The sequence below is a fragment of the Epinephelus moara genome, chromosome 23 (assembly GCF_006386435.1).
Source record: "Epinephelus moara isolate mb chromosome 23, YSFRI_EMoa_1.0, whole genome shotgun sequence".
Classification (NCBI taxonomy): domain Eukaryota; kingdom Metazoa; phylum Chordata; class Actinopteri; order Perciformes; family Serranidae; genus Epinephelus; species Epinephelus moara.
The window spans coordinates 25,041,559-25,066,935 of record NC_065528.1 but is presented as its reverse complement, the minus strand read 5'-3'; the positions used below and the strand labels follow the sequence as shown (position 1 = coordinate 25,066,935).

Sequence of the window (25,377 nt, the reverse complement as noted above, 5' to 3'; positions counted from 1 at the left end):
TGTGGTGGTTCACTTTTACACTGTGATCTGTAGCCTATAGTTCGGCTTTAGCTTCTAACTATCTTTGTCTTTTTAACCTGTTGTTGCTGCTGAGTCAGTTTGACATCCTGGATATATCCTTCAAACACAGACTGTAGACCCCTCTGTCTGCTTCTCTCTGGAATCACTCTTTCATTTTTCCAAAAATATGATCATATTTCTTCAGGGAGTGCAGTTAGTGACAGTGTGGGCTGACGTCAAACAAATGCAAGTATATTTAGTTTTATTCTTAAATAGTGACCCTGCAAAATGCGCAGTCTTTGTAAAATCTTGCATTGCGGGACTTAAAAGCCAACGAAAAGTCAAATTGACTTTAGAGGTTAGAAGGTGTTGGACTTTAGTATAGAATTTTAAATGTCTTTTCAAAGTCTTCTAGTTTATGGATGACATAAAAACAACTTTTTCAGGAGCTGATGGCAAGGACACCAACACAATTACCACCTATCTTGGTAGAAAATCCAGACTTTTAGGGGTTTCTTGTTGCACTAATGTGTTTAAATCAGTCTGTTTGGGTCTGATTCAGCTGCTGCAGTTCTGAGAAAGAGAAAGTGTCTTGTTACCAAACCTCAGGACAGGACGACCTGACATTCTGTCCCGTTTCTCCCGCCTCATTTTCTTAATTTTCCTCCTCAAACACTTACCTTTCAGCCTGTGAAAGTGCACTTACATCACATCTCTGCTTATTAGTCATGCATTATCTCCCTTATTGTCTGCCTCCCTGTCTATATTTAGCAACAGGACATTTCACTACGAGGGCCACCATTCACACTCGGCATTAAACAAACACATTAGAGACAAAAGTTTGTGTCACTTGTGATATTTTTCTCTTTTGTCTCCACACTCTGCTACGTTACTGTATGGAAATGATTAGTTTAAATGCTCGTGGTATAATCATTTCCTCAGGGTCTTTACACACGCTTTGAGTCGTCATGAATACACACTGAAATCTCTCTCTGTGATGCCTCGGGATATTCTCTGGATATAAATCCTTTGTTTCAAATAGAGGCCAATGTTTCCGCTTTCCACCGATTGTCTGGGTCCCTGTTGAGCCTTTTCATATTGCCTACAGTTATCTCAGGTTCCCATTGTGCTCAGGTTATGGTGTTGTCATTCTGCAGTGTGCAAATGTGAGGCCCAACACAGAGGTCATGCATCTGATACAGTGTGTTTTATTAACATAGGGATAGCTCAGAGCGGTGTTAATGTATTCTGTAGGAGCACTACTCCCAGTATGAAACCGCTACAGGCGTTAGCAGTGACCGGAGCATCCGGTAATGGTGCTCAGCTGCACAAGTGAGAGTTGGGACTTGTGGCCTATGGTTGAATGTGGCTCGAGGACGTAGTGGAGAGTAGCGGGGTGGCTGGAGGCTATGAGAGCCTCGGCCCACGCTACAACTTAAGCCACTCTCTCATCCATGACACGTGGTGCCACCCTTCATACATCCCTATTTCTACTCGTGCTTTCCTCTCACTCCTACTACCACAATCTCAATGGCTATTATCAGCGCTCCCTGTCTGTCTCTTTCTGCCCTTTATCTTCTTGTTTACCTTCATCCCAGGAGAGGAAACACTTCCCGTGAATATCTCCGGCGCAGTCACAACGAGGGACAAATGACCTGTTATCCACTGGTTCACTTTTCATCGTCGCGATGTGTTTATTGTCTGTGGAGACTGCTGGAAGCAGCAGTAAAGTTTAAAGGAGGATTTATACTTCTGTTTAATGGTGCTCAGCAGATGATGCTCCCAGCGTAGGAATTGATTTATAGCGTCGGATTTCATCTGTTGATAGCGCCGCCGCTTTGTGTCATGCTTTAATCGCAGTGAAGCCCAAAGTAATTGTCTTTACGTTCTTTTATTCACTTTGTGATACAGAGAGACAGTGGAAAGGGCTGCTTACTAAACCAAACTGTTGCCATGGAGTCATTAATAGCTAAGGTAATGATTAAAGGCAGGGGCGTATTCAGCTTCAACCTTTCAGTTTTACTTTGAACCTTCGTCAGGAGCAAATAGAGGCCAGGATACAACAGCAAGTGACCTTTTGTAAGAAGCAGGATGTCCTTATATTTACTCTAACCCCTTCTGCTCCACCCCTCATTACAACAGACCCATTTTTGTCTATTTTAAGGTGGACAGGGGATCTTTAGGGGGAGATAGCAGATCAACAGTATATGCCTCATCGAGCTGGTATACATCGTCTGAAAGCAAGAATCTTGCCAATTAATTGCAGCTCAATACTGTGTTTTTCTGCAGGAACAATCCAGAGCACATGTTGTTTAACTACTCAGTTCAGAAACAGAATACTCTGCCTTCTTTCCCAGGCTGAGACACAAAACTCAGATTTCTCTTGAATATCACAAAGTAACCTGTTCTGAAAAATAAATGACAAGTTGTTCAAATAAAATAATGATTTCAACTCATTAGCCCGGGGATAACAGTGGGATGTGTCCCAATTTAAAATCTTTTTAGTGAGTCTCTGATCCGACATCTTCACAAGTCTATTCCAAAGCCGAAACGTTCGACATTTATGCCTGATGTTTGGAGGTTCCCGTCCCGTATCTCCACTAATGGCCAAAACTCAAATAAATTATGGACACCCAGGAAAGATCAAATCGCTCTATGATGCACTTTGTTGCAACGTGTACGTTCTCGGAAACCCCAAACACCAGAGGCATACTCAGACAGAGGACACACATGAATGACAGAGTTGTGTATAAGTATGAAATCCCAGATTGCCACATTGTTTAACTTTGTTCAGTACAGATCCCAGAGCTCTACCTGCTGACTGTAGTGTTGGACGGAAATGCCATGTGTCCTCTGAGGTTAAAGAACTCTCTGTATTTTTGTTTGTCCTTAAGATTTCAGCTTTGGTTGATTTGGCAACACCTGTTGTTATTGGTGCTCCTGAAATGCCATGCAGTTGTACGAGTGCTGACACAAATCTGACCGACAGGAGCATAAAGTCATTACTTAGCATATGACATGTTTACAGATTGCACTAAACAAACAATATAATGCAACATGTTTGTTTTTGCTCCCATTTTTAACAAGTTGAAAAAAATCAATTTTAGTGAGCACTTGCCTTTTGCTATGATGATCCACCTGACAGGTGTCGCATATTAAGATGCTGAACTGCATTATTACTATAGTGGTGTGCCAAGGGATGGGCACGATAAAAAGTCTTATGTTCTAAATATCAGTGAATCTCCTGGTTTCTGACACAACCATGTTGTATTTTAGGACTGTATTTCTTGTGGAAAACAAAATTCAAAATCACAGCTCTTGTGGTTTTTCATGGTATCTCTGTTGCAACCATGCAACCCAGCCACCACAATAAATTTTGGCATTGTACATTTCTGCAAACCACGGATGCCTTACATTTGTTTGTTATTATGTAGGGGATATGTTCAAACTTTACTTATACTTTTTGGCTGTGGTTAACTTGTTGTTAGGTGTAGATGCAAAAATCACTTGCTTACGGCTAGGCTTTAGATACCCACTTTTTGTGGCACTCTTTTGGCAGGAAATGCGGCGAAGTGCAATATCATAGGCAACTGGACTTACTTGAGTTTCTTGAAGACATTTCACCTCTCGTCCAAGAGGCTTCTTCAGTTCTATCGAAGGGCATTCTCCCCAGATTAGTTAGCAACATGCTGGTGAAGATCCAGGTCATGGTGATTTTAAGTGCTATGTCGTAGGCGACTGGACTAGCTTGAGTTTCTTGAAGACATTTGAGTTTCACCTCTCATCCAAGAGGCTTCTTAAGTTCAGAACTGAGGAAACCTCTTGGATGAGAGGTGAAATGTCTCCAAGAAACTCAAGCTAGTCCAGTCGCCTACATTCAAATAAACACAAGAAATTTGAGCTCTAGATAAAAGATAAGCGCTCAGTGAATAACCTCCTAAGCCCTATGATAAGCTATTATGGCAAGGCTTAACTATACAGACCAGTGAGCAGTGATAACTAACATGTCTTTGGGGTCATCAGGTGGGAACCTCCTTACACCAGTGTTTCGTCTAGTTGGTCCCACGACACCTCCAGGAGGCTAGACAGTGATCTCTGGCGTCCCAGAGACACTCCCCTAATGCCAGGTCTCACTGCTCCCCACAACAACCCAACAACCTCCTTTACCTTACTTACGCATGGCTTTCTCAGCCCAAACAGCACTGCCACCCTCAACAAACCCAGGCTCCCTTGATGCGAGCTCCAGGTAGTGACCGTGCCGATACTACCTTTCCTAGCACATTCACCATACTCTATTTCACATGCTACATATCATAACTCCAATATAAGCTAAAATTAAAAGAGATAGAGAAGATAAACTCACAGGCTTTCTCAGCCCAAACAGCACTGCCACCCTCAACAAACCCAGGCTCCGTTGATGCGAGCTCCAGGTAGCATTTAGCACTTATGATCACCGTGACCTGGATGACTGAAAATCTTCACCTCTCTGTAAAAAAAATGGCCACTTTTCCTGGCACAATCCTGGCAGAAAATGCAGCGATGTGTTGGTAGAAAATCAGCCGCTTCTGTGGTAATGTCACAGCTGGAAACACAGCAATCCTTTGGTTTAAAAAAAAAACCTTTTCATGGGCACTATCTAGGCAGGAAACACAGTGATGTCTTGGTAAAAACAACCACTTTTCTTGGCACTGTCCCAACAGGAGATACAGCAGTGTCTCTGTAAAAACCAACCACTTTTTGTGGCATTATTGGCAGGATACAAAGTGACGGGTCACTAAGTAACACCCACATTTGATGGCTAAAAATCCACTGACAAAACATAGCAATGGTTCGCTAAAAAAACAACCTGTTTTGCTGTTTGCTGGTCTCCAACAGTGTTCTGCAGCTTGGCAGGTATCTCGCCTCAGTGTCACACCATCCACTGTCTCGTCCACCTCCCAAAAGTCAGGTCATATACTCACTTTAGAAACGTTGGTACAATACATATGAAAGTGCAAACGGATGTACAATGCTGACATTTTCTTCTGGTGACTGGGCTGCACTATAGCTCTTTTTTTGGGGCCCATTAGCTCCATGTGCATTGGCTTTAGTGCTACACTATAACTTCGTCACGCACAATTGTAAATCCTTTTTAATTAAGATCCAGTTTATCTTTGAAATATGTCTCCCTTCATCTCTCCATCTCATTCTGTCTCGCAGCTAAACAGGAGCCTGACAGATAGGAAGGATGTCTGTGGAAAAAAAAAAACAATATCTATTTTTAGAATGAGCTTCCCACACTCCTCAAATGGCCCAAATCCAGAAACACACCTGAGGGGATTTGAGAATCCAAGCTCCTGTAGGCTGACAGAAAGACGGATGCAGTATTTAACCTTAATGAGTTTCCCATTTTGCTGTAATCAAGTCATTGTAAATAATGATTATATAGCTGTCTAAAAATATCCCACATCATTATCTCTGCACTTCACAGAGGTGGCTTTACTCCGAGACTGGCTGATTTGCACCACAGGATCATGACCTATATACAAAGGAGTGAAAATCCAGAGGCATTGTGGTTGCCTCCTTTTAGAAATTGTCACCCGAGAGAAGTCCCCTCCAGAAGATGCTGCTAAATATAGTTCTGCGACATCAAAGGTCCTCTTTGAAATATGTGTGTGCGTGGCGCTCAGTCAGACGCTCTGCCTGTGAGGGAGGCTAATCTGACGGGTACACAAGCCCCCATGCCGACAGACACAATCAAGAAACTCTCCACTGGAGGTGCGACACAAACACACACGCTCACATACCCACTCACACTCACACATACATTTCTCTCCAGCAAATAATAGCATTCCCTGCTGCTCATTTGCTCTTATAAGCCCTTAGAAATTACTCAGTCAGCAGGTTCCAGTTTGATGTTTTAGCTTCGAAGGTCATTGTCAGTAAATTTCCGTTCGGTGCAAACAGGGCGCCGCTTTATTCCATATGATTGTCATGTTTGAGAAAAAGAGTGACACACACTGAATCTTTTATAAATAAAGAAACTGCCATCAACCGCAGCAGTCTCCATCAGACGAGCTGACTGCGACTTTAGTTTCTGCATTTAAGCACCAATTAATCAGCATATTAACAAGGCAACCTTGGAAAGGCTTGGCGAGCAGCTTAATGGCCTCATTTAGAACCGTTTTTCATTCGTCACATTGTTTGATGCCGTCTGGAGAAAGTTGAAGCCGTATCACTGGACTGAAGTCTTGATTGAAGAGGTTTTGCTTCTTCTCATGAAAAAAAAGCTTCTTCAGAAGTCTCTAATCACAAGTCAGGGCCAATAATATGGTTTCAGTTTTCTTCAGACATCCTTCCACCTAGATGGTTCTTTGCTTCTGTTTGATGCTGGGATGGTTACGTTTTAATAAAAAACAACGTGACAGTGACAGCATTGTTCAAAGGTCGGCACACCAGAGAAATAGAGAGAAGTGTTCAAAAGCATGCAGACCACTTATTATCCATCTCTTTTATGGTAGCGTGGCTTTTCAAATCAGCGAGAAACACTTTTACCTTCAAGGCCAGTTCCATTTTTTGGGGGTTTATTTTGTAGTTTTTACAACATTTGAATTTTGGCCAAAGTTTTTATTGTCAAAATGCTATTTTTCCCAAGTAGTTCTAAAACTGTTTTCCACGTGACCTGACGTAGGTTTCTGCATGATGACGTTGCTACATTCAACCCACTAATTCGCCTAATATACCCCTTTGGGACATAGCCATGCCTTCTTTAAGAACTGTGTGTTCTGAATTAGCTATGGTCCAATTTAGGGCCGACGTCACAGTGACGTCAGTTTGTTAGCTGGAGGCAAAACAGGACTCTCCACCACAGGGCTATAGGCTACATAGGAGTCTTAGAATGTTGTCATGATGTGTTATTTGGTGCTACAATACAATAGTCATGGTTCAAAACTTAAATTATATCACATACCAGCCGCCACTGCCCGTCAACACACACAAAAAAAAAAAGGCAACTATGGTTAAATGTGATAAGACGAAAGAACTGGACGGAGGCGATCATCAAAATATCATGTCCAGCTCATCAGAAACTGGCTCCTTTCACTGCTCCTTGTGGGAAAACTCAATAGAAATAGGCAATACAGTGTTTTTCATGGCCAGTAGACCAGAGCTATGTATATTGCTCAGGAGACAAGTATGCCTTTCTGTGTTTTTTGTTTTTGTGTATTTTCTGGTGTGTTTCTACCGTTTTTGTCCCCCGTTAAAGGGAGTTTTTCCTTATCCGCTGCAAGGGTCCTAAGGACAGAGGGATGACGTATGCTGTAAAGCCCTGTGAGGCAAATTGTGATTTGTGATATTGGGCTTTATAAATAAAATTGATTGATTGATTGACTGATTGATTGTCACCGAAAAACAGAATAGTGAACAGTAGAAAGCAGCATGGAAGCCAGTGGCTACTTCTTTTTTTTATTTCTCTTACGTGTTTAGTCTCTCTCTTGAACTCAATGCAGACTATTCTTTCCAAGGAAAGACTGTTTTTCAATTTACCTTCCATCCAAAGAGTGCCCGTTCTTGATCAGGGGGAATGTCTAGAGGACCACTGAAATATTTTTCACCGATAATTGCGTAGATGAGGACAGAGCCAAACAAGGTGCGTCAAAGAGCCCTCATCTGTCACATAGCGGAGAAACAGCCGGATACATTTTGTTAAATTGAATAGTGGAGTCTGTGAGTGACTGTATTGAATCAGTCTGTACCTGATGTTAATTGAGCAAGAGGTAGTTCTAGTTAAGCCTTCCGTCCAAATGTCATCAGACACCTCCAGATTCAGCTCAGTGGACCAGGTGTCTTTCAGATGGGTAGTGGATACAGAGGTACACTTGGTTATTGTTGGGAAAAGATCATGTTTGGGCTTAAAATCCCTGGTTTCATTTGCATAATCATGGCTGGAAATATTGCTGTTGTGGTCTTGGAAGCCGTCTCGCTTAGGTGTCCTCCTCTTCCTGATGACAAAGTCAGCTTACAAATGTAACATATCTGCGGTTTGCTTACATCGTTTTCTTCTGGTGACTGAGGTGTTTCTCCCATACTGTCGTCTCAGGAGCAGCTCATTCCTCTGATTACTTCCCTTTGTGCACCTTAAAGGTTAGTAATCAGTGAGTGGTAGAAACTCCTGCATCCTCCTGGCTCTCCCTGGTCCAATCACCGCACAGCGCAGGCTTTGTTCCAGCCTTGTGTAGCGATGCAGGAACGATGTCAGTTGGCCTTTTAAAGTCAAATCACCCCCCTCACCACCTACCGGGGGTGATCAGTGGCACAGTCACTCCCCTGCTAACTTTAAAACACACAGATGGATACTTTATATGCTGTAGTGAGGGTCTAACAAGTGTGTTTTACGGGCTCCTCTTTTAGTGTGAACAACCCTCGCTCAGATGTGAAAACCCATTCGGCACCTCAGGGGTAGAGTGCCTGCGTGTTATCACAGCCGGGATCAGATTTAACAAGTCTAATTAGCACACGGTGATGAGGAAGTATTTAGGAAGTCGTTTGTACCTCGGTTTAACATCATAAATACTTTGACACACATTGTTTTAGTAACTGGGGGAGAGATGCTCGCGGTGTCAGTGAAGTTGACTTGAAATTCTGCTACTACAGGGTAAAATATTGTCGTCACTCGGTGTTACAGTCGGTTGGCAGAGCCGCAGCTCCTGTCAGGGAGTCCTCGACGTGCTGTCAGCTCCATGCAAATTGACTTGATTTCTCCTCTTGGCGTCTAAATTGCATCACTTAGCTACCTTGCCTCTTCCCTCCCTTTGAAAGCACGCCACTCAAATATTCAGCCTCAGCCGTGCAAGAAGTAAAAAGGACAAAAAGGAATAAAGAGGGCACTTAATGAATGGAGCTGGGTCAGGGTCAGCGTGTTTCAGCCCTGGCGTGTTCTGATCTTTTCTAAAACACTCAACAGTGACTCACTCTGACTTAAAGTCTCCTCTCATTCAGCAGTGATGAGGCGTTCAAAGCTCCAGCGGCTCTAACTCTCCTCTCTTATCTCCTGCAGGCACAACCAGGCAGCCCAAGGAAGGAGAGGTCCCGGGGGTGGATTATAATTTCGTGACCGTTGACCGGTTTATGGAATTGGAGAAAAGTGGAGCCCTGCTAGAGAGCGGAACATATGAAGGTAAGGATTTAGTCAGGTCACGCTTGTGAGTGTGGTCATTCCTCTTTGTGGTAGTCCAGTTTTTTGATTGAGTTTATGCTTCGATGTGGCAACACAGGTTTTGTTTTTCTTGGCAGATGCTATTAGCACCCAGGTGTACATAGCCAACAATACTGTTTGCATCCTTGGTGTAAATAGTCATTGTGGCTCTTTACACCCAGGTGTGTGTATTTTCATGGGTGTCCTAGCAATGTAAAAATATGACGTCAGCATGAACGAGTCTATAGGTCAACTAATTAAAAAAGTAACAAACCAACTTTGACTCACATGGGACCCAGACCATCTAAAAGGTCTAGTGTGTAGGATTTAGGGGGGTGTATTGGCAGATGTGGAATAAAATATAATAAGTATGTTTTCTTTAGTGTATAATCACCTGAAAAAAAGAATTGTTTGGTTTTCGTTACGCTAAAATGAGCCGTTTATATCTACATAGTGAGCAGATGCTCTGATGATTCCCACCGCTAATAGATACTGTATGTGTGCAGGCTGTTCTCATGCACCGTAATTATGTTTTCCTATGAAAAGTAATGCACCAGAATTCATAAATATATATATGTATATATATATATATACATATACATAATTCGTATTTGTATATAAGGCTGAGCTCATGTGACCAATGCTCTGATGGAAGTAAGAAGGAAGTAGTCTGTGCACGGAGGCATGTTGGAGTGGTGGATGGGGCAAAAAACACAGGACTTTCCCCCAGCAGACCGCTGTTTGGAACCATATGAAATAAACCATATGAATTTAGTGGAGTCTAGGTGAGGATTGCAGATTTCAACTAGCTAAAACTTCTCCTGGTGAGAATTCCTTCAGTGTTCATTGTTCAGGAGGTTTTAACCGGGAGCTGAATTATCCGCAGAGGTCTCCTCTAGGGTTGGGTCGGTATGAGAAAAAAAAAACGGTCAATTTTTTGTAAAAAAAAAAAAACGCATCAAGTCAGTAATACCAAATTTTCGCCACTTGGGGGCGCAATTGACTCATTTAAAATAAAAAGCGACCATAGGACAACAGAGTGACAGTAACAAGTTGTTTCTTTTATTCCTTACGAATAAATTTTGCAGCTTACTCAATCAGTGCAAACAAGGGTTGCCTCCTTCGTCTGGCTCAAAGCCAAAGTGTTGCCATAGTGGCACATTCTTTGATTTCGTCGAGACTAAATTGTCCGCCATTATCGACTCCCCGTCACTATAAACAAACTCCAGGCTACAGTAGAGGCCTTGGCGCATGCGCACTCGCACCCCCTAGCTCAGTCCCCGCCCCACCCCCCTCTCTCTCCTGCTTGCTGTGCGCTTGCTGTAGAGGCAGACACAGGTGCTCACAGACTCGGGCTTACTATAAGCAGAGCGGACTCCGTGTAAAAATGTCTGTGAAAAATCCCTGCGATGTAAAAAATAGTACATGCTGAACAGTTTTTGTGTGACACTGGTGCGCGGAGCGGAGTCCGCGCAGTCGTGCTTTGCGCGCACAGGGCTTGCGGACGTCCACTTTTACCAGGCGGATCTCCGTGGCGTCCGCTCCGCGTACGTTCCGCCCGAGTATGCGGCCCAGTCGGTCTCCAAAAAAAAAAAAAAAAAAACCCCGGTCCAAGATGGAGTACCGAACCGAATTGGTAGTACTGAGAACCGACCCAACCCTAGTCTCCTCCTCTCCAAAAATAAAACAGACCAGGTGATTAAAACCGGTAAAAACAATGAATAAAGCAGTTTCAAGTTACAAATCAGTGTTTCTCCAATGCTTTTCGGCATGTTGGAGCCAGGCCCTTAGCCTAGCACCTGCCAATGTGTGCAGAACCAGTTTTCTCTGATAACTTAAGATCTAGATGTTCAGGAGGTTTTTATTAGTAGCCAAATTATCCACAGAGATAATGAAAACAGTATGATTCTTATTTTGTTTGCTAACTTAGAATGAGCCGTTTATATCTACATAGGGAGCGGGTCCTAGTTTATGGAGATCATGTTGCACCACCATGTTCTTTCAGTAGCCCAGACCAGACAAAGCAAACAGTGGCTCTACATTTGCTTTTTCGTGTCGGCCACCATAGTTAGAAGCCCATCTGCAACTAGCAGCATCAGAATTTCACTGGTCTGTAACATGGAGCTGCCTTACTCAGTGTTTTTACCAGTTTAAATCACTAGGTCCGTTTGTTTTGGAGAAGAAGAGACCTCTTTGAATGTCTGGATCTGAAGTTATCAGAGAAAAAAAGCTGAGCTCACATTAGCAGGCAGGGGATGAGCCGCCTGCACCGACATGCCAAACAGCATCAGCAAAACGCTGATTTGTAACGTGAAACTGCTTTATTCAGTGTTTTTACTGGACTGAATCCCCAGTTCTGTTTGTCCTGGAGATGAAGAGACCTCTGTGGATGATTCTGCTCACGGGAAAAACCTCCTGAACATTTGGATCACAAGAAGTTGAGCACATATTAGGTTGCCAGAGAAAAACGGTGAGCACACATAAGCATGTGGTGGGCGACCACCCATCCCTGGATGCCAGAGAGCATCAGAGATTCACTTATTTGTAACATGAAGCTGCTATAGTCAGCGTTTTACCAGTTTTAATCACCAGGTCTATTTGTTTTGGAGAGGAGGAGATGTCTGTGGATAACTCAGCTCTTGGTAAAAACCTTGTGAGCAATGAACACTGATGGAATTATGACCGGGAGAAGTTTCAGCTGGTTGCAATGTACAATTCACTGCCAGATGCCACCAAATCTCCCTGAGTCTTACACACGTCACTTAAACTTAAAGGGATAATTCAGATTTTTTTTCAGTGGGGTTGTATAAGGTATGGATCTATAGTCAGTGTTAGGGGTTGACATAAAATCAGCCTGGTGGATTATCAGGGGCGATATTATGAATTTTTATGGTTATCGGCATTGGTGATTTTTCCAACCGATATGCCGATAGACAGTTTTGTTTTCCTTAGCTGCGCTGTTTTGCCCTTGGCGTGCTTCTCACTGCCTGCAGGTACCACTCAAGGCTCTTAAAAGCAAACTCAAGACCTACCTTTTTAGCCTGGCTTTTAATTGAGCTCTCCTTTATTTTATTTTATTTTATTTTATTATTATTATTTATTGTTTTTCATTTTATTTTTTAAATTTTGTATTTATGATTATTGTGTATTGATTTATTTATTTTTATTTAGCTGGCATATTCTTCAACTTTGTTACTTATTTATCTATTTTTAACTTATTTATTTTCCCATTTATTGAAGATTTAAAATTCCGTTCTTTCTTCTGAGTTTTATCCTGCCTCTGGTGTTTCCTTACTCATGATAGCGTTTCCTCAGTTACCGTTTTTGTGAGTGCTGTTATAATAGCCTGCTACTGTTTAGTCCTTACCATTACAGTCTCTGAATTTATGTGTGTGTGACTATGATTTTTACAGTAGACATATATCGGTTGTAAATATCGGCTATCTGTCTCTCTGTTTCATAATAATCGGTATCGGCATCAGCTCTGAAAAAACCATGTCAGTCGATCTGTAGTCAGTGTGTTACATACAGTAGATATCAGTTGGCTTGCTCCCCATTTGGAGAAGCAGACAGGGGTACAGCCACAGAAGCTCAGCTGTGCATTGCTGTGGATTAGAGTTAGCAGCAAAACGTATTTTAGCCACTTGAAAAAAACGCTTAGCGAAGAAAAAATATCATTATCAGCCTACGCGGATGCCATAGTGAGAATATTTTCATCAGTCCTTTCCTCTGGTTCTATATTTTCTCAACTGTATAACTGAAATATTGGACGCCAAAGAGCAGCTGTGTCGCTCACTGAGTATGGATAAGAAGTAAATTTTGTGCGTCAACGTAACGAGTCCCAGCCAACCACAGCACACAGAGGGACCGATAATAACACATTGTAGGGATGGGTGTGAATAGCTGAGTAGCTGCAGTGTGACTGTTCTGACCGTGGTGCAAATAGACACTCTGTTATTTTTCCTCTCTGTGTGAGTGACAGCAGTTTGAATGAATGCTGAGACGGGCTCATCACTCTACGTCCTGCACTCAAAAGTAGCTTCCATCCATCCATCTTTTGGCTTTACGGAGACAAGAGTGTCATCAGTCATGGAGGACACTGAGAGGAATCTTGAGTAAATTCTGAATGAAGAGAGGCCAGCACACACACACACACACACACACACACACACACGCGCACATACATGCATGCAGTACCTTCATGCTGGCTCTCTCTTGGCTCAGTCCTTCAGCCCGAGCTGCAGTGGCTCTTCAGTCGTCTAATCAAAACAAACAGACACTATCCATCCCCTCTCTCCTGTGGTCAGACAGGCCCCAGGCTTGGATTTTAAAGCACTCGGAAAAAAAACGCAGCCTGGCCGCCTCTGACTCCCAGGAGACCCCTGCCATTATAACACACAGCAGCTAACTTTCTTCTCTACCACCTGACTCCAGTCTCTGTCGGGCTGCCACCGCTGCAGGAAGGAGGGAAAAAAAGGCAGATGACCAATTTAACGGTCGGTTGCCAGGAGCAGTGTTAGATCCTCTCACCGATGGGAGCTGCCTTCCTCGGGGAGAGGGAGATAGAGTTTCTTCTGCGTGGTCACTCGGCCATCATTGAGCACTTTAGATATTTTAATAATTTAATGGCCAATTAGATGTGGAAGAAAGGCAGGAGGGATGAAATTTAAAAGGGAGGCTGTATTAAGGATCAGCTGCGTGTAAGAGCAGGAGAAAGGTGTGAGTTCAAGGAACAGGAAGCTGTCAGGTTCAGTTCCTGCTGCAAGTGTCCTTGAGAGAGGCTGTGAACTCCTGACATCTCATTATGTCGCTCTGCAGGAGGAACTACAGGACTGGGTTCCTCTGGGGATGCAGGGGTTGTGAAATTCTGAGCCGATACTGATGTTTAAAATAATAAATTGGCCCATAGCCGATACTGTTATTTTGTGTTTGTTGTTATTTATTCCCCACTTTTGTGTCAGGGGAACAAAGAATCCACATTATAAAAACAAATAACTGAAGTGTTTAAAAGTCATTCACTACTTCATTACACTACCTTTGAATGAGAACAAATTCAGCCGCATTCAATACACCTTTATGAAACAACCTTCACATGAAAAACATCTTTAAAAACTGCTTCAGAAGCTACACATAATATCCAAATTTCTTCTTCTAACAGCTGCATTTATTCAAGTTTCTCACCATGATTATTTTTGAACACATACTGAGAACGTTATAATTTTCCTTCACCCAATGCTCATTTTTACTTAATAGAGCTTGAACACATCATAATGTAACTCAATGCAACCTCCGTGAGCTGTTAGTTCTGGCCACCGGCTGCTCGAAGCTAATGATAACTAGCTCTCTCCTGCTGATTTTAACATGGATTAGTTGTTCCCAGTGTAACATTATTCATCCCGAGGGCGTGTCGGGGAAGATCTCGTTTCTTCCAAACTTGTTTTCTAATGTCCCTAGAACAAATGGAAACCGTTAGTCTCGAGCTCTGCTTTTTAGCCTGCACAACATTAATGTGACACAACAGAAAAACATCGGCCACTGTCTCTAGTGAATGTCATCTTGTTTGCCGATAGGCCAATGGCAGCCAACAAGCTGAATATCAGCTGATATCAACGTTCGGCTGATAATTTACACTTCCTTCAGGATTTCGCGGGCTGTTTTTGGGATTGTTGCGGCCTGAAGTGCCTGATTTCACAACCGCTTTTCTAGAAAATTGCAATCTATGTTGCAATGTTTATAGTCGTTTATTCGCAATATTGACTCCATTTCCACTTTCAAAACCAGTCTGAAAACACACCATTTCAAGCTGGTATATTAGGTCTGATTTGATGGTGACACACATATTGAGACTTGCACTGATGATGATTTTATACCTAATATTTATAATTATTATTATTGCAAAAACAGTTATGATGCTGTCACAGATTCGGACCCTGTTATTATGAGCATTCAGTGTTTCCCACGGATCTCATTGCTGCTAATCAGCTGTTGCAGCCGTTCAAAGCAGAGCTAAAGGAACATCTTCGTGAGCTGCTCTTCTCCTGCTCTCTCTGTTGGTTAGCACAAGCTAACACAGCACAGCATGATTCCATCACTACTTGTCATTTTTTACCACTTGTGCAGAAGCCCTGCAGCAGCTCTCAACATCTGGCACCAAACTGTTGTCTCAGACCAGCCTGTAAAATGATTTAGCAATGCTTCAGATAGTTCAGGTTATGGCCCACAGGTTTTGATTTTTTTAGCTTTATGTCAGAGAAATCACATTTATTGTGGTTCTAAGGGTGATTTAAGGCCTAACCTGTTTGGTTCGGTTAAAACAAACTCAGGTCCATTTTCAAGGTTAGTACGGTTCATTTAGGCTGGTATGAAAACTGTTGGCTGAACCCGAGTGAACCGAGACCACCTGAAAAGTTGGGTCTGCTAGTGCGGTTTATTTGTGGTGTGAAAGCAAAGGAGCCAACCAAGCTAAACGTTTAGTATATCTGTCTGCTGATTGTGAAATCTATTCAGGTAGCAATTCTTTTAGCCGAATTGATAAGGATTGGTAACCACGGTAACAGGTATTCATGTCAGCTCAGGTATTTTCCCTGATTATAGGTCAAAAGCTGTTAAAACTGCTGTGTTTGTATCCGATTCTGTCACCTCATTAACTCCATTAAAAAATGCGTGACAGTGATTCCCACAGAAATAAGCCCCACATCATTACTGTACGCCTCCTGTTTCTCCTGCCTCTACCTGTTAGTCATTACTCATAACCTCCAGTCAATCTGCAGTCCCATAATACTAACAATGTTTATAATCAGTTACTTCTTCATGAGCTCTTTGTGACACCTAAAGATCATAGATATTCCCATCAGAAGCATTAAAGTGCTGCTAAACTCCTGTTAGTCAGCAGAATTGGATTTCCCCACGTGGATCCTGATGATGCAGGATGGCAGTCGCCAAAACTGTCCAATCAACGGGTTATCTGTCAGTCTGTATAACTTCCTGTTTACTCTTTGTTTGTTTGTAAAGAGTCACCGTGAAGAGGAACTGGACCAGAACTAAAATACAACAATGGGTCTTTTTTCCCCTCTGGCGTGGACCACATGAACCCAACTCCAGGTGTAAAAGCACCATGAATCAGGGCTCTTAAACTCTCATTACCTGAAGGGCACTGGTGGGGTTGTTCTCTCCTCAGGGGGCCACTTGTGCACCTTTTTAAGAATACTTTTCAATCATATACACTCCAAGGCTGAGGAACCAGTAATTCCCTCCTCTCTCTAGTACAGAGAAAACTGCTCCAACACTTGAGTTTGTACCCTTGAGAACTCCAGATTTTCCTTGAAGAAGAGACAGGTAGCAGTCATGTTAAACTTGAAAACTCAAATAAATAATGAATCAGCTTCCTAAGTCCCACTTCTTTTTTGCTTTGTGCTCCAGTAACAGTTTAGCAAACTTGGTATCATGTGGCACCTCAGACAACATTCACCTCTCCTGTTATACTACAGATATGCTACGTGCTCCGCTTGACTGTGTTTAAAGGAAAACCAGGTGTTGAAGATGGTGAAGAGATGTCGCTGGAGAACACATTACGTTGCTATAGGCACATCATAAGTTAGCTAATGTTAACAAAACGCTATCTAAGTAGTTAGCCAAGGTGTAGATACATAGATCAGATGTATGGATGCAGATCGTTGCTCATGAAGTAGGTGATGGACTGTGTTATTTTCTTTGCTCTTGGATGGTAGTTTTGTCAAGCTAAGTGTGTCCAGTGTTGGTGGGTTTTTTGGCGGAGTAGGTTTAGCGCTAGCTTGGCTGTCAATGGCTAACACTATCTCTGGATGGTGGCGTGTGAGGTGAGCCCTCGTGTTCTTCTGTGTTAAAACATCCAAAATAAGTCCAGACATTTGATTTAAACAAAGATGGCGCAGTTATTTCCTGGTGCCACCATCTTTGTTTTGAAGAACTTCCTGCTAAATACCGCTGACTGAGACCTCTGCTGACCTCACCAGGAAAAAAACATCAGCACCATCTAGTGGACCAAAGTTGGTTTAAGTTGTTTGATGCTGCATCAGTTGTTGGTCACCCAGTCTTGTTTGTTAAGTTACTGCTGATTGTTGCTCCGCTCCCTTAAGGTTCATCTCTGGGTGATGGTTTGCCTCACAAATGTAATTATTTAGATATTGAATTAAAAGAGTAAGGACCACTTTTGTCAAAGAAAACTTTATTTCCACATGCAGTATTATATTTGGTGGTATGGCTCTTTTCTGGGGTCTCTTTGCCTTTCCTTGGGCCTACCTAAAAAAAAGCCTAAGGCAGAGAAAGCACACCTCTCTGCTCTTCCACATGCATACAAGGATAGCCTAAGGCAGAGAGAGCAAACCTCCCTGCCCTTCCATGTGCCTACATTGAAAGCCTAAGGCAGGGAGAGCAGCAGCAAAGACCCCCCAGGAACAGAACAGAGCAGCATCAATGACAAACAGAAATGACACTGATAAGTCAGACACAACATGAAAAGGAGGAGCTGGGGTGGAGGCAGGTTGAAAAGCAGTTTGCAGAGGAAGCAGCAACAGTAGGCAGGCCAGAGCAGTTTAAATAGGGCCCTGAATGAGATTCACCAATTGAAAGGAATCATGTGATCTATCAGCTGACTCTCTTCCATCAATCAGCTGCTCCATCAGCTGATTGTGCTGTTTGTGATCAGCTGATGTAGCTGGGATGTGAGCTGAGCTTGACATTGTGTCTAACACAATGCTCAACATAATCAGTTATTGACATTTGTGAATCCATGCCAAATCGCCCATGTCCGCATCCCGAAGCATCTAAGAATTGATTATTTCCTTCACCCCTATTATTTATTTGGATCTACATGCACATTTGGTCTGGTGTCTGGTGGGTCACGTACATATAACGTCATTGTGAATATATCCTTCATCACATGCTGTAGTCCTTGCTGTCAGCTTCTTGAAGCTGCCTGATGACCCGAAACCATAATTGGCGCCCAGGCTAAACTGTGTCGCCATGCCTCTTTTTGTCAAGCTTGTCAGACCTAGCAGCAGAAACTCAGGGAGGCGGGGCTTAGGATCAGTCACTTGTCCATCTCTTTTGAATCTGTCTGTGCTCTAGGGTTGACTGGAAAGCTGCTGGTCCCAGCTTAAGTGTTTGTGTTACAAGTTGCTCATATTTCAGTCCTTGCTAGAAAACAGGGTGATTACTCTAAAACCGAAATGCTGGGGAAAAACAAAAATGTCCATACAAGCCACAAACATGAATCCATTGTCAATCAAGTTTTTATTGTCTGTGCAGAACAATGAAAATGACTTTCATGTCTGGAGCCCTCAAAGTCCAAAATAATGCCTTCCATTTTGCTTCTCTTTTGAAAAATAAAATGAATTATCCTGGATCTAAATGCTTAGAAGCTGCGATTTTAATCAGGCTTTGGTATTTCTTTGTTGTCTTTCCAAGAATCATTTTGGGGAATTTGTTAAATGAGACTTTTATTTCTGTTTCTTGGTTTTATCAGCATGTAAGTGAGAGTCTAGACTGAAATCAGTGCGGCTGTTGGATGTGACAGCAATCCTACCACTTACTCAAACTTCAAAGTCCAGGTTCTATGATGCAGCAGCTTATTAAAGTTCGCACGTGCCTCACTTGGACTTGTTCCTCTTTCTTCTCGGAGGCAAATCTCCAGCTCGTTAAGGCTTCGGGATTTGTGTCTGTGGTTCGGGGGTTATAATCCCAGCAGTTGCCGTAATCTTTTTACAGCTACTCTCCTCCATTTTTCATTTTAACCTTCATGTTTTCCAAAACGTGAACATGATGTTTCAATAGGTCTTTCCAGCACGGAGGGAGACACCAACTGATTTTTGGTTAATCTCTCTGGCTATTCTTCCTGTCCCCAAAACTGTTTGAGTCTGTCTCTAATGCTGGAGCCCAGTGCATTAGTATAATCTTCATGGATTTTCACACACGTCGTCTTCTGGTGTCTGCCAGGGACACTTGAGTACAGCTGAAGAGATGGCTATACGGGCTAATCTAATAGCAAACATAGTGCTGCAGACCTAAACTGTGGCTGATGTTCTGATGTCACCTGATTCTGTGTAGACAATCTCTTTAATGCCCTCAGATTTGAAAATGGAGACGAGCAATTTTCTGCCATTCAGGCATTTCCTTCTTTCTGGCGCCCTCTTTGGCAGTTTATTGAATTGCGCAGACTTCCCAACAGGAAGTCCTACCCACAGGAAGTTATAAAGCCTAGGTAGGCCTCAGGTCTCAGTATCATACCATTCCGGCCATCAGAGGGTTGTCAGCTGCCATCTTTTGTTTCGCCTTGGAAATAGTGATGGTGAAATCAAAGCTTCATGAAGCAGTAAACCACTTTGACACACCTGCTTCAAGAATGACACACTGCTTCAAAGCATTTCATACAGTCAGAGTGACATCTGCTTGCTGTGTGTCAGAACTACATCTAAGTGAAAGACCTGGAAAAGCCTCAAGACTGCCTGTAACGGGGCCTCGCTCTCGGTAGTCACGTGATTGTGGGTATGCCGAAGCAGGGATTGAAACACTGCCTCGGAACACTTAAGCTTCAAAAGATCGACACTGTGTCGAGCAAACTAGCTCGAGCGTAACATCACTACTCGGAAAGCATTTACTGTAAGCTCGAATCCCTTTGTTACCATCTCAGCAACCAGTATTTGTGAGACCTTTTTGAGTTCATTGATGGAGGAAGTGGATTTCGAATTTGTTTGCAACCATGTGTTTAATTCAGCCATGTTGATTTGTCACTGTTAAGCACTTAGCCCTCATGCTGTGAATCACTTAATATATGTATTGTGAAAATAATCCTTCTGGGGTATCTCTTAGTTTCCTTTTTGGTTTATTCTCTAAATTGTCTTAACTATGATTTCACCATGCTAACAGCGATAATGCTAAAGATGCTAATGCTAAAGATGCTGATGTTAACACTGTTCATGTCAACCAAGCTAATGCTAGCAATTTTCGTGCTAATTATGTTAAGCTAACCATGCCTGTGCAGATGCCTTCACTTTGTGTAGACCTTTCAGTAATTACAATATATTTTTTATTTCAGTTTCACTCCGTGTTCATAACGTTGAGTCAGCAATAATTAGAGGAGCTTGAATGCTACAGTACATCCTGACTCTGATGTCTCTTTGAATTGGAGTTTGGCTTGCTGTCAGATTGTGGTTGCTACACCTCAAGGAGGACAGTGTAAGCAGTGTCTGGTATTCTAAAAGAAAAGTAGCATCTCTCAGACTTTTGACCAACATGATTCGACATCTCACTACAGCATCTGCGTCTCAAGCAAGAAAAGTTGCTATTGTTGTGTGAAACCAAAATGTCAAATTCTCACAAGGTAAAAATAACAGTCTAGCATTCAGCTTGACAACAATATCTTTTGCAGTCATTTCACTACGTTCTGAAAATGTTTTAGAGTCATGCGCTTTCCTCAAACTACAGGGAAACATTCAACCTTTTGATCGAAGGGTCGGTTCTAGGGAAGTAAGTTTCAGTTCATTTTGCTTTCAATAGTCTGACAACCTTTAACCAGTAACTAACTGGTTAGTTTTTAAGGTAAAAGAATACAAAATGAAGTGAACTACAAAAGGCCTTTCCTTTTAGTTCGGCACTCCATTGATTCAGTGAGCTTTAGCTCTGTATTTCAAAACGCTACTCATTCAGAGGTGGTAGAATTTTAATGTTTTGTGATGTAAATGTCTTGCCTTTTATTTTGTGTTAGCTTTGCTGACAGCTGGAAACATAGGGTGCGTTTAGAAATACTCAGTGGTGGAGCGCACTCTGGAAATCTGGAGTGCTGCTAGAATTCATCGTTTGGGTATTTACAACACCACACTCTCAGAGCAGCGCTGAGCGAGGTGTATTTGTGATTAACGTAATGGTTTGTTAACTCTGTTACTTTAAACAACAGCACTCTCATTTTAGTGTAGAGCCTCAGATTGGATTTACAAACACTCCCATTGTGCCCACTGCCCACCCTCCAGTCCTCACTAGCTAACACCACCACTCATTCAGTGATTACTGCTGGTAACACTGTCCCGATGCTGTGGCAACATTGTGTCCACGCTCCAGTCTCTCCCCAAGTCACTCCAGTGAGGCAGCGGTTTCATTTTGACCCGCAAACCCCCTTTAGCACTGTTACCTTTGTTAGCATGTTAACACTGGTGCTGACAAAGCTAAATTGAGCATAGCATTAGTTCAGGCATGACACAATGTCAAGCTCAGCTCCCAGCCTAGCTACATCAGCTGATCTCAAACAGCACAATCAGCTGATGGAGCAGCTGATTGATGGAAGGGAGTCAGCTGGTAGATCACATGATTCCTTTCTATGCAACCAATTGGTGAATAATATTCAGGGCCCTATTTAAACTGCTCTGGCCTGCCTACTGTTGCTGCTTCCTCTGCAAGCCGCTTTGCAATCCACCTCCACCCCAGCTCCTCCTTTTCATGCTGTGTCTGACTTATCAATGTCATTTCTGTTTGTCATTGATGCTGCTCTGTTCTGTTCCTGGGGGGTCTTTGCTGCTGCTCTCCCTGCCTTAGGCTTTCCATGTAGGCGCATGGAAGGACAGGGAGGTTTGCTCTCTCTGCCTCAGGCTTTCCTTGTTTGCACGTGGAAGGGCAGAGAGGCCCCAGAACAGAGCCATACCGCTAAATTGAACACTGCAGATGGAAATATAGTTTTCCTTGACTAAAGTGGTCCTGACTGAACAGTTGTTAACAATGCGTAGGGTTTGCGGCTCAAAATTGAGCTACTTCTTCACTGGGGGGACCTGAAGGGGGACCAGAGGGTGGACACAATGTTTTCACAGCAATACTGTTGTGTTGGGACGGCGGTTGTTAGCTGTAATCACCAAATGAGTGGTACTGCTAGCTAGCTCCCACCAGGCCTGGCTGGTGTTCAGTGTAGAGTGGCCAAAGCTAGCTAAACAGTGGAGACTGGAGGGTGGGCAGTGATGACTATGTTTCCACATGTTAATATGACCAGCTGGTGTGCGCTGCAGTTAACTAAGGGGTAGCAAATGAATATATAGACCGACATGCATAACTGATCAGTCAGTGAACTTACTTTTTGTCCCCATGCAAATACAGAAATTTTGACCTCAATACAGAAGATGTAAATGGATTTTTGTTTGCTTTAATTGAAAGTGCTGAAAAGAGTCATTTAAAAAAGCTCAACATTTAAATGCCTCTCCAGAAACAGTCTCACAGTCACCCTCCATAACCCACAGACGTAGCTTGCAGCATTTCACTACTTTAAGAAGAAAACAGTTCTTGAGAAGAAAATCTTTACAGTGACCCTTAAAGTTAAAAACAAAACAAAAAAGAAGTTAGTGATTTTAACAATGACTGATGGAGACTGTCGGAGGGACTGGGCGGCTGTCAGCAGACAAACAAAGCATAGTGAAATGTAAAATCCACACAGAGGACTGGAACGGGCCGTTGAGTCAGAGCCAAGTAAAAAACTGCAGCTCCCAGAGGTAGGTAGTTGGCTCTGACCAGAGACCAAAACAGCGATTATTCAGTCATATGCCAGGGAAATCCGTGCACGGCCTGATAAGTGATTGATGTGCAGAAGAAAAAGATGGAGGAACTTGGCAGGAACAGACGCCCTCTCAAAAAACCGGGTGACATTAGTTCACAGCGAGGTGTGTGCATGTTAGAGTGTCTTTGTTTGTGTAGATTTTATCACTGCTGTAAGACACGGTGTGATCTTGAGCCCCCAGCTTGTGTGTTCATGGATCAGCTGGCTTTGACGTGGAGCAGCATGTCGAGGGCACGGAGCACCTCATCCTCCCTGCAGCTGGTGCACGGGTGTCACGCACCTCCTCTTATCCTTACTTTCTCAAACCTTTGGGCATCTTTGCTTTGTTTTTGTTCTCCCTCTTAACTCTTTCTTGGTCTCTTTGCATTTGCACTATGTGCCTTGAATTTATCTTTATCACTTTGTTTCCCTTTATTACAGTTTAATAGAAATATAGATTTTATTTATTATGTTCTTGTTCCCTCTTGGTGTTGTCACATTGACTTGTTAGACTCTAGAGAAAAGAAAACAAGTTGAGAAGAGTCTGCAGCCGTGCTAGCAGCTTTATGAGGTTGTTCTAAGGCTAAAGGTACTTTGGGCTAAATGCTTAAAGGTACACTATGTGGCACTGTCGGTTACTGTTTGTGCTCGCCAGTGAAAGTTAAGCCAACCGCAGATTTACTTTCGTTTGGCATTTCAGCTTGCTATATTTGCACTTTTTTCAGCACTGTGTCTCTTGGATGCCTGCTGCTGACATCCCAAACACAGAAACCCAGAAGGAAATACAGGCAGGGGGCAGAGTCTCTGCAGATAAATACACCACCAAACACTTCTAGTGGATCCTAAAAGACCACTTCTCTACTTTTTTTTAACTAAACCCTGCATGGTATGTCTTTAAGTCGGCGTACAAACACGCTCAAACAGATAATGCTTACATGCTGTTTAGCAGGTATTATTTATCGGGTTGACTAGCTTGGTTAAAGCTGTTAGCATGCTAACATTGTTAATTAGCACTACAATTGAAACCAAAGCTGAATTTCATTATCTTTATCAGTACTTTGTCATAAACCAAAGCAATGGACAAATTGGAATTTTGCTGAGATAACAAGTGAAGAGGTCTCCAATGTTATAACTATTAATCCTCTAGGACAGTGGCTCCCAACTGGTAGGTCAGGGTCCATAAGTTGGATGCAGGTTGATTCTGAATGGACCACAAGTGACCACAAATCTCATTTTATTTTGAAGTACAGTCAATTTCCAGCACGGAGCTTTTATTTTGAAGAGCTGTTCCTGTTGTAAACTAAGTGACTAAAGGACAGCTACTTGACAGAGACAGCAAACTAACTCAACAACATGGCCAAACCCAAGTATGATGCTGAATATATTAAACTGTGTGGACCCTGAACTAATGACTAAGGAGAAATCTGGACCCTGTGGCCAGTTGGGAACCACTGATCTAGGAAAGTTGACCATCTGTAGTAAGTTTCATAGCAATCAACCCAGTTGTTGGCAAAATATTTCACTACAAACCAAAAATCTTCACCTCATGGTGGCGCTCAGAAAAGAGTAAGGGGATCAACAAAGTAGGGCGATACTGAACGTCATTTTTTGACATTTGAAGCTTCTATTGAGGTTTTCCAAAAAAGCTTCAAATCTCATATTTAATAGCGTCATCAACCTTAAAGAAAGATCCTCGAACAAATCCTTAATTTGAATATGGTAATTCATTGCATTTACTTACTTTTTTTTTTTTTTCAATTATTGGATCAACATTCTTCAATAAGTAAATAAAATGGTTACAAATATGGATTAAAAGAGAATATTTTATTAGATTTTTTTTTTTTTTTTTATTCAAAATTTTCCAATAATTAAGTTTATAAACCGTGGCGTTACATAACATAACAATACAAGACTGGTCCAGAAAAAAGAGAGGACAAAATGGATCAATAGTGTGAGGTGAAGTAATTATTGTGTGCATCAAGCCGATTCATATCCACTGTCCCCAATACAGATATTTATCCAATTTTCATCCATGTAAGTCCATATTATATTTGAGTCCAAGTGATTCCACTTGTTTTTTTTTAAACAATTACATCTATATTTTTACAATAAATTTAGACTTTTAGACTTTACAACACTGGAGTTAATATAAAAGTAGTCTAGTTGTCATTTCTCCTACACAAAGGTCATTGAGTTCAGTCGTCAGGGGACCATGAACATCTGCACCAGATTTCACAGATTTGACTCAGCAATCACTTTAATAGTCGTTGAGATATTTCAGTCTGATTAAACCGTCCAACAGACAGACATTTGTTATGCAGCCAGCATGACTGAATATAACAGATGTAAGCACTGAGCACATAAAAATGACCCTGAATGTCTCACAACTCTTCCTCCTCTCTGTTCCAGATAACTTTTACGGGACCCCGAAGCCTCCGGCCGAGCCCAGCGCTCTGCTGCTAAATGTAACAGACCAGCTGCTGCCGGGCGCCAGACCCACCTCTGAGGGCAAGAGGAAGCGTAACAAGTCGGTCAGCAACATGGAGAAAGCCAGCATCGAGCCCCCCGAGGAGGAGGAGGAGGAGAGACCCGTCGTCAATGGCAACGGTGTTGCTGTCACCCCAGGTGAGCCCCCCGAACACGACCTGCACGGGTGCAGAGG

The 25,377-nt window shown here is 42.6% G+C and overlaps 1 protein-coding gene across 5 annotated transcripts in view; it reads left to right on the top strand.

The window, feature by feature from the left end:
* magi2a (membrane associated guanylate kinase, WW and PDZ domain containing 2a) overlaps positions 1–25,377 on the top strand; it is a 385,047-nt gene that overhangs the window by 222,009 nt on the left and 137,661 nt on the right. For all 5 annotated transcript variants that reach the window (XM_050036738.1, XM_050036737.1, XM_050036735.1 and 2 more), the window contains exons 3-4: positions 9,035–9,154; positions 25,125–25,340. In XM_050036738.1, coding sequence (XP_049892695.1) covers positions 9,035–9,154; positions 25,125–25,340 — 336 coding nt within the window. The remainder of the gene's footprint in view (positions 1–9,034; positions 9,155–25,124; positions 25,341–25,377) is intronic.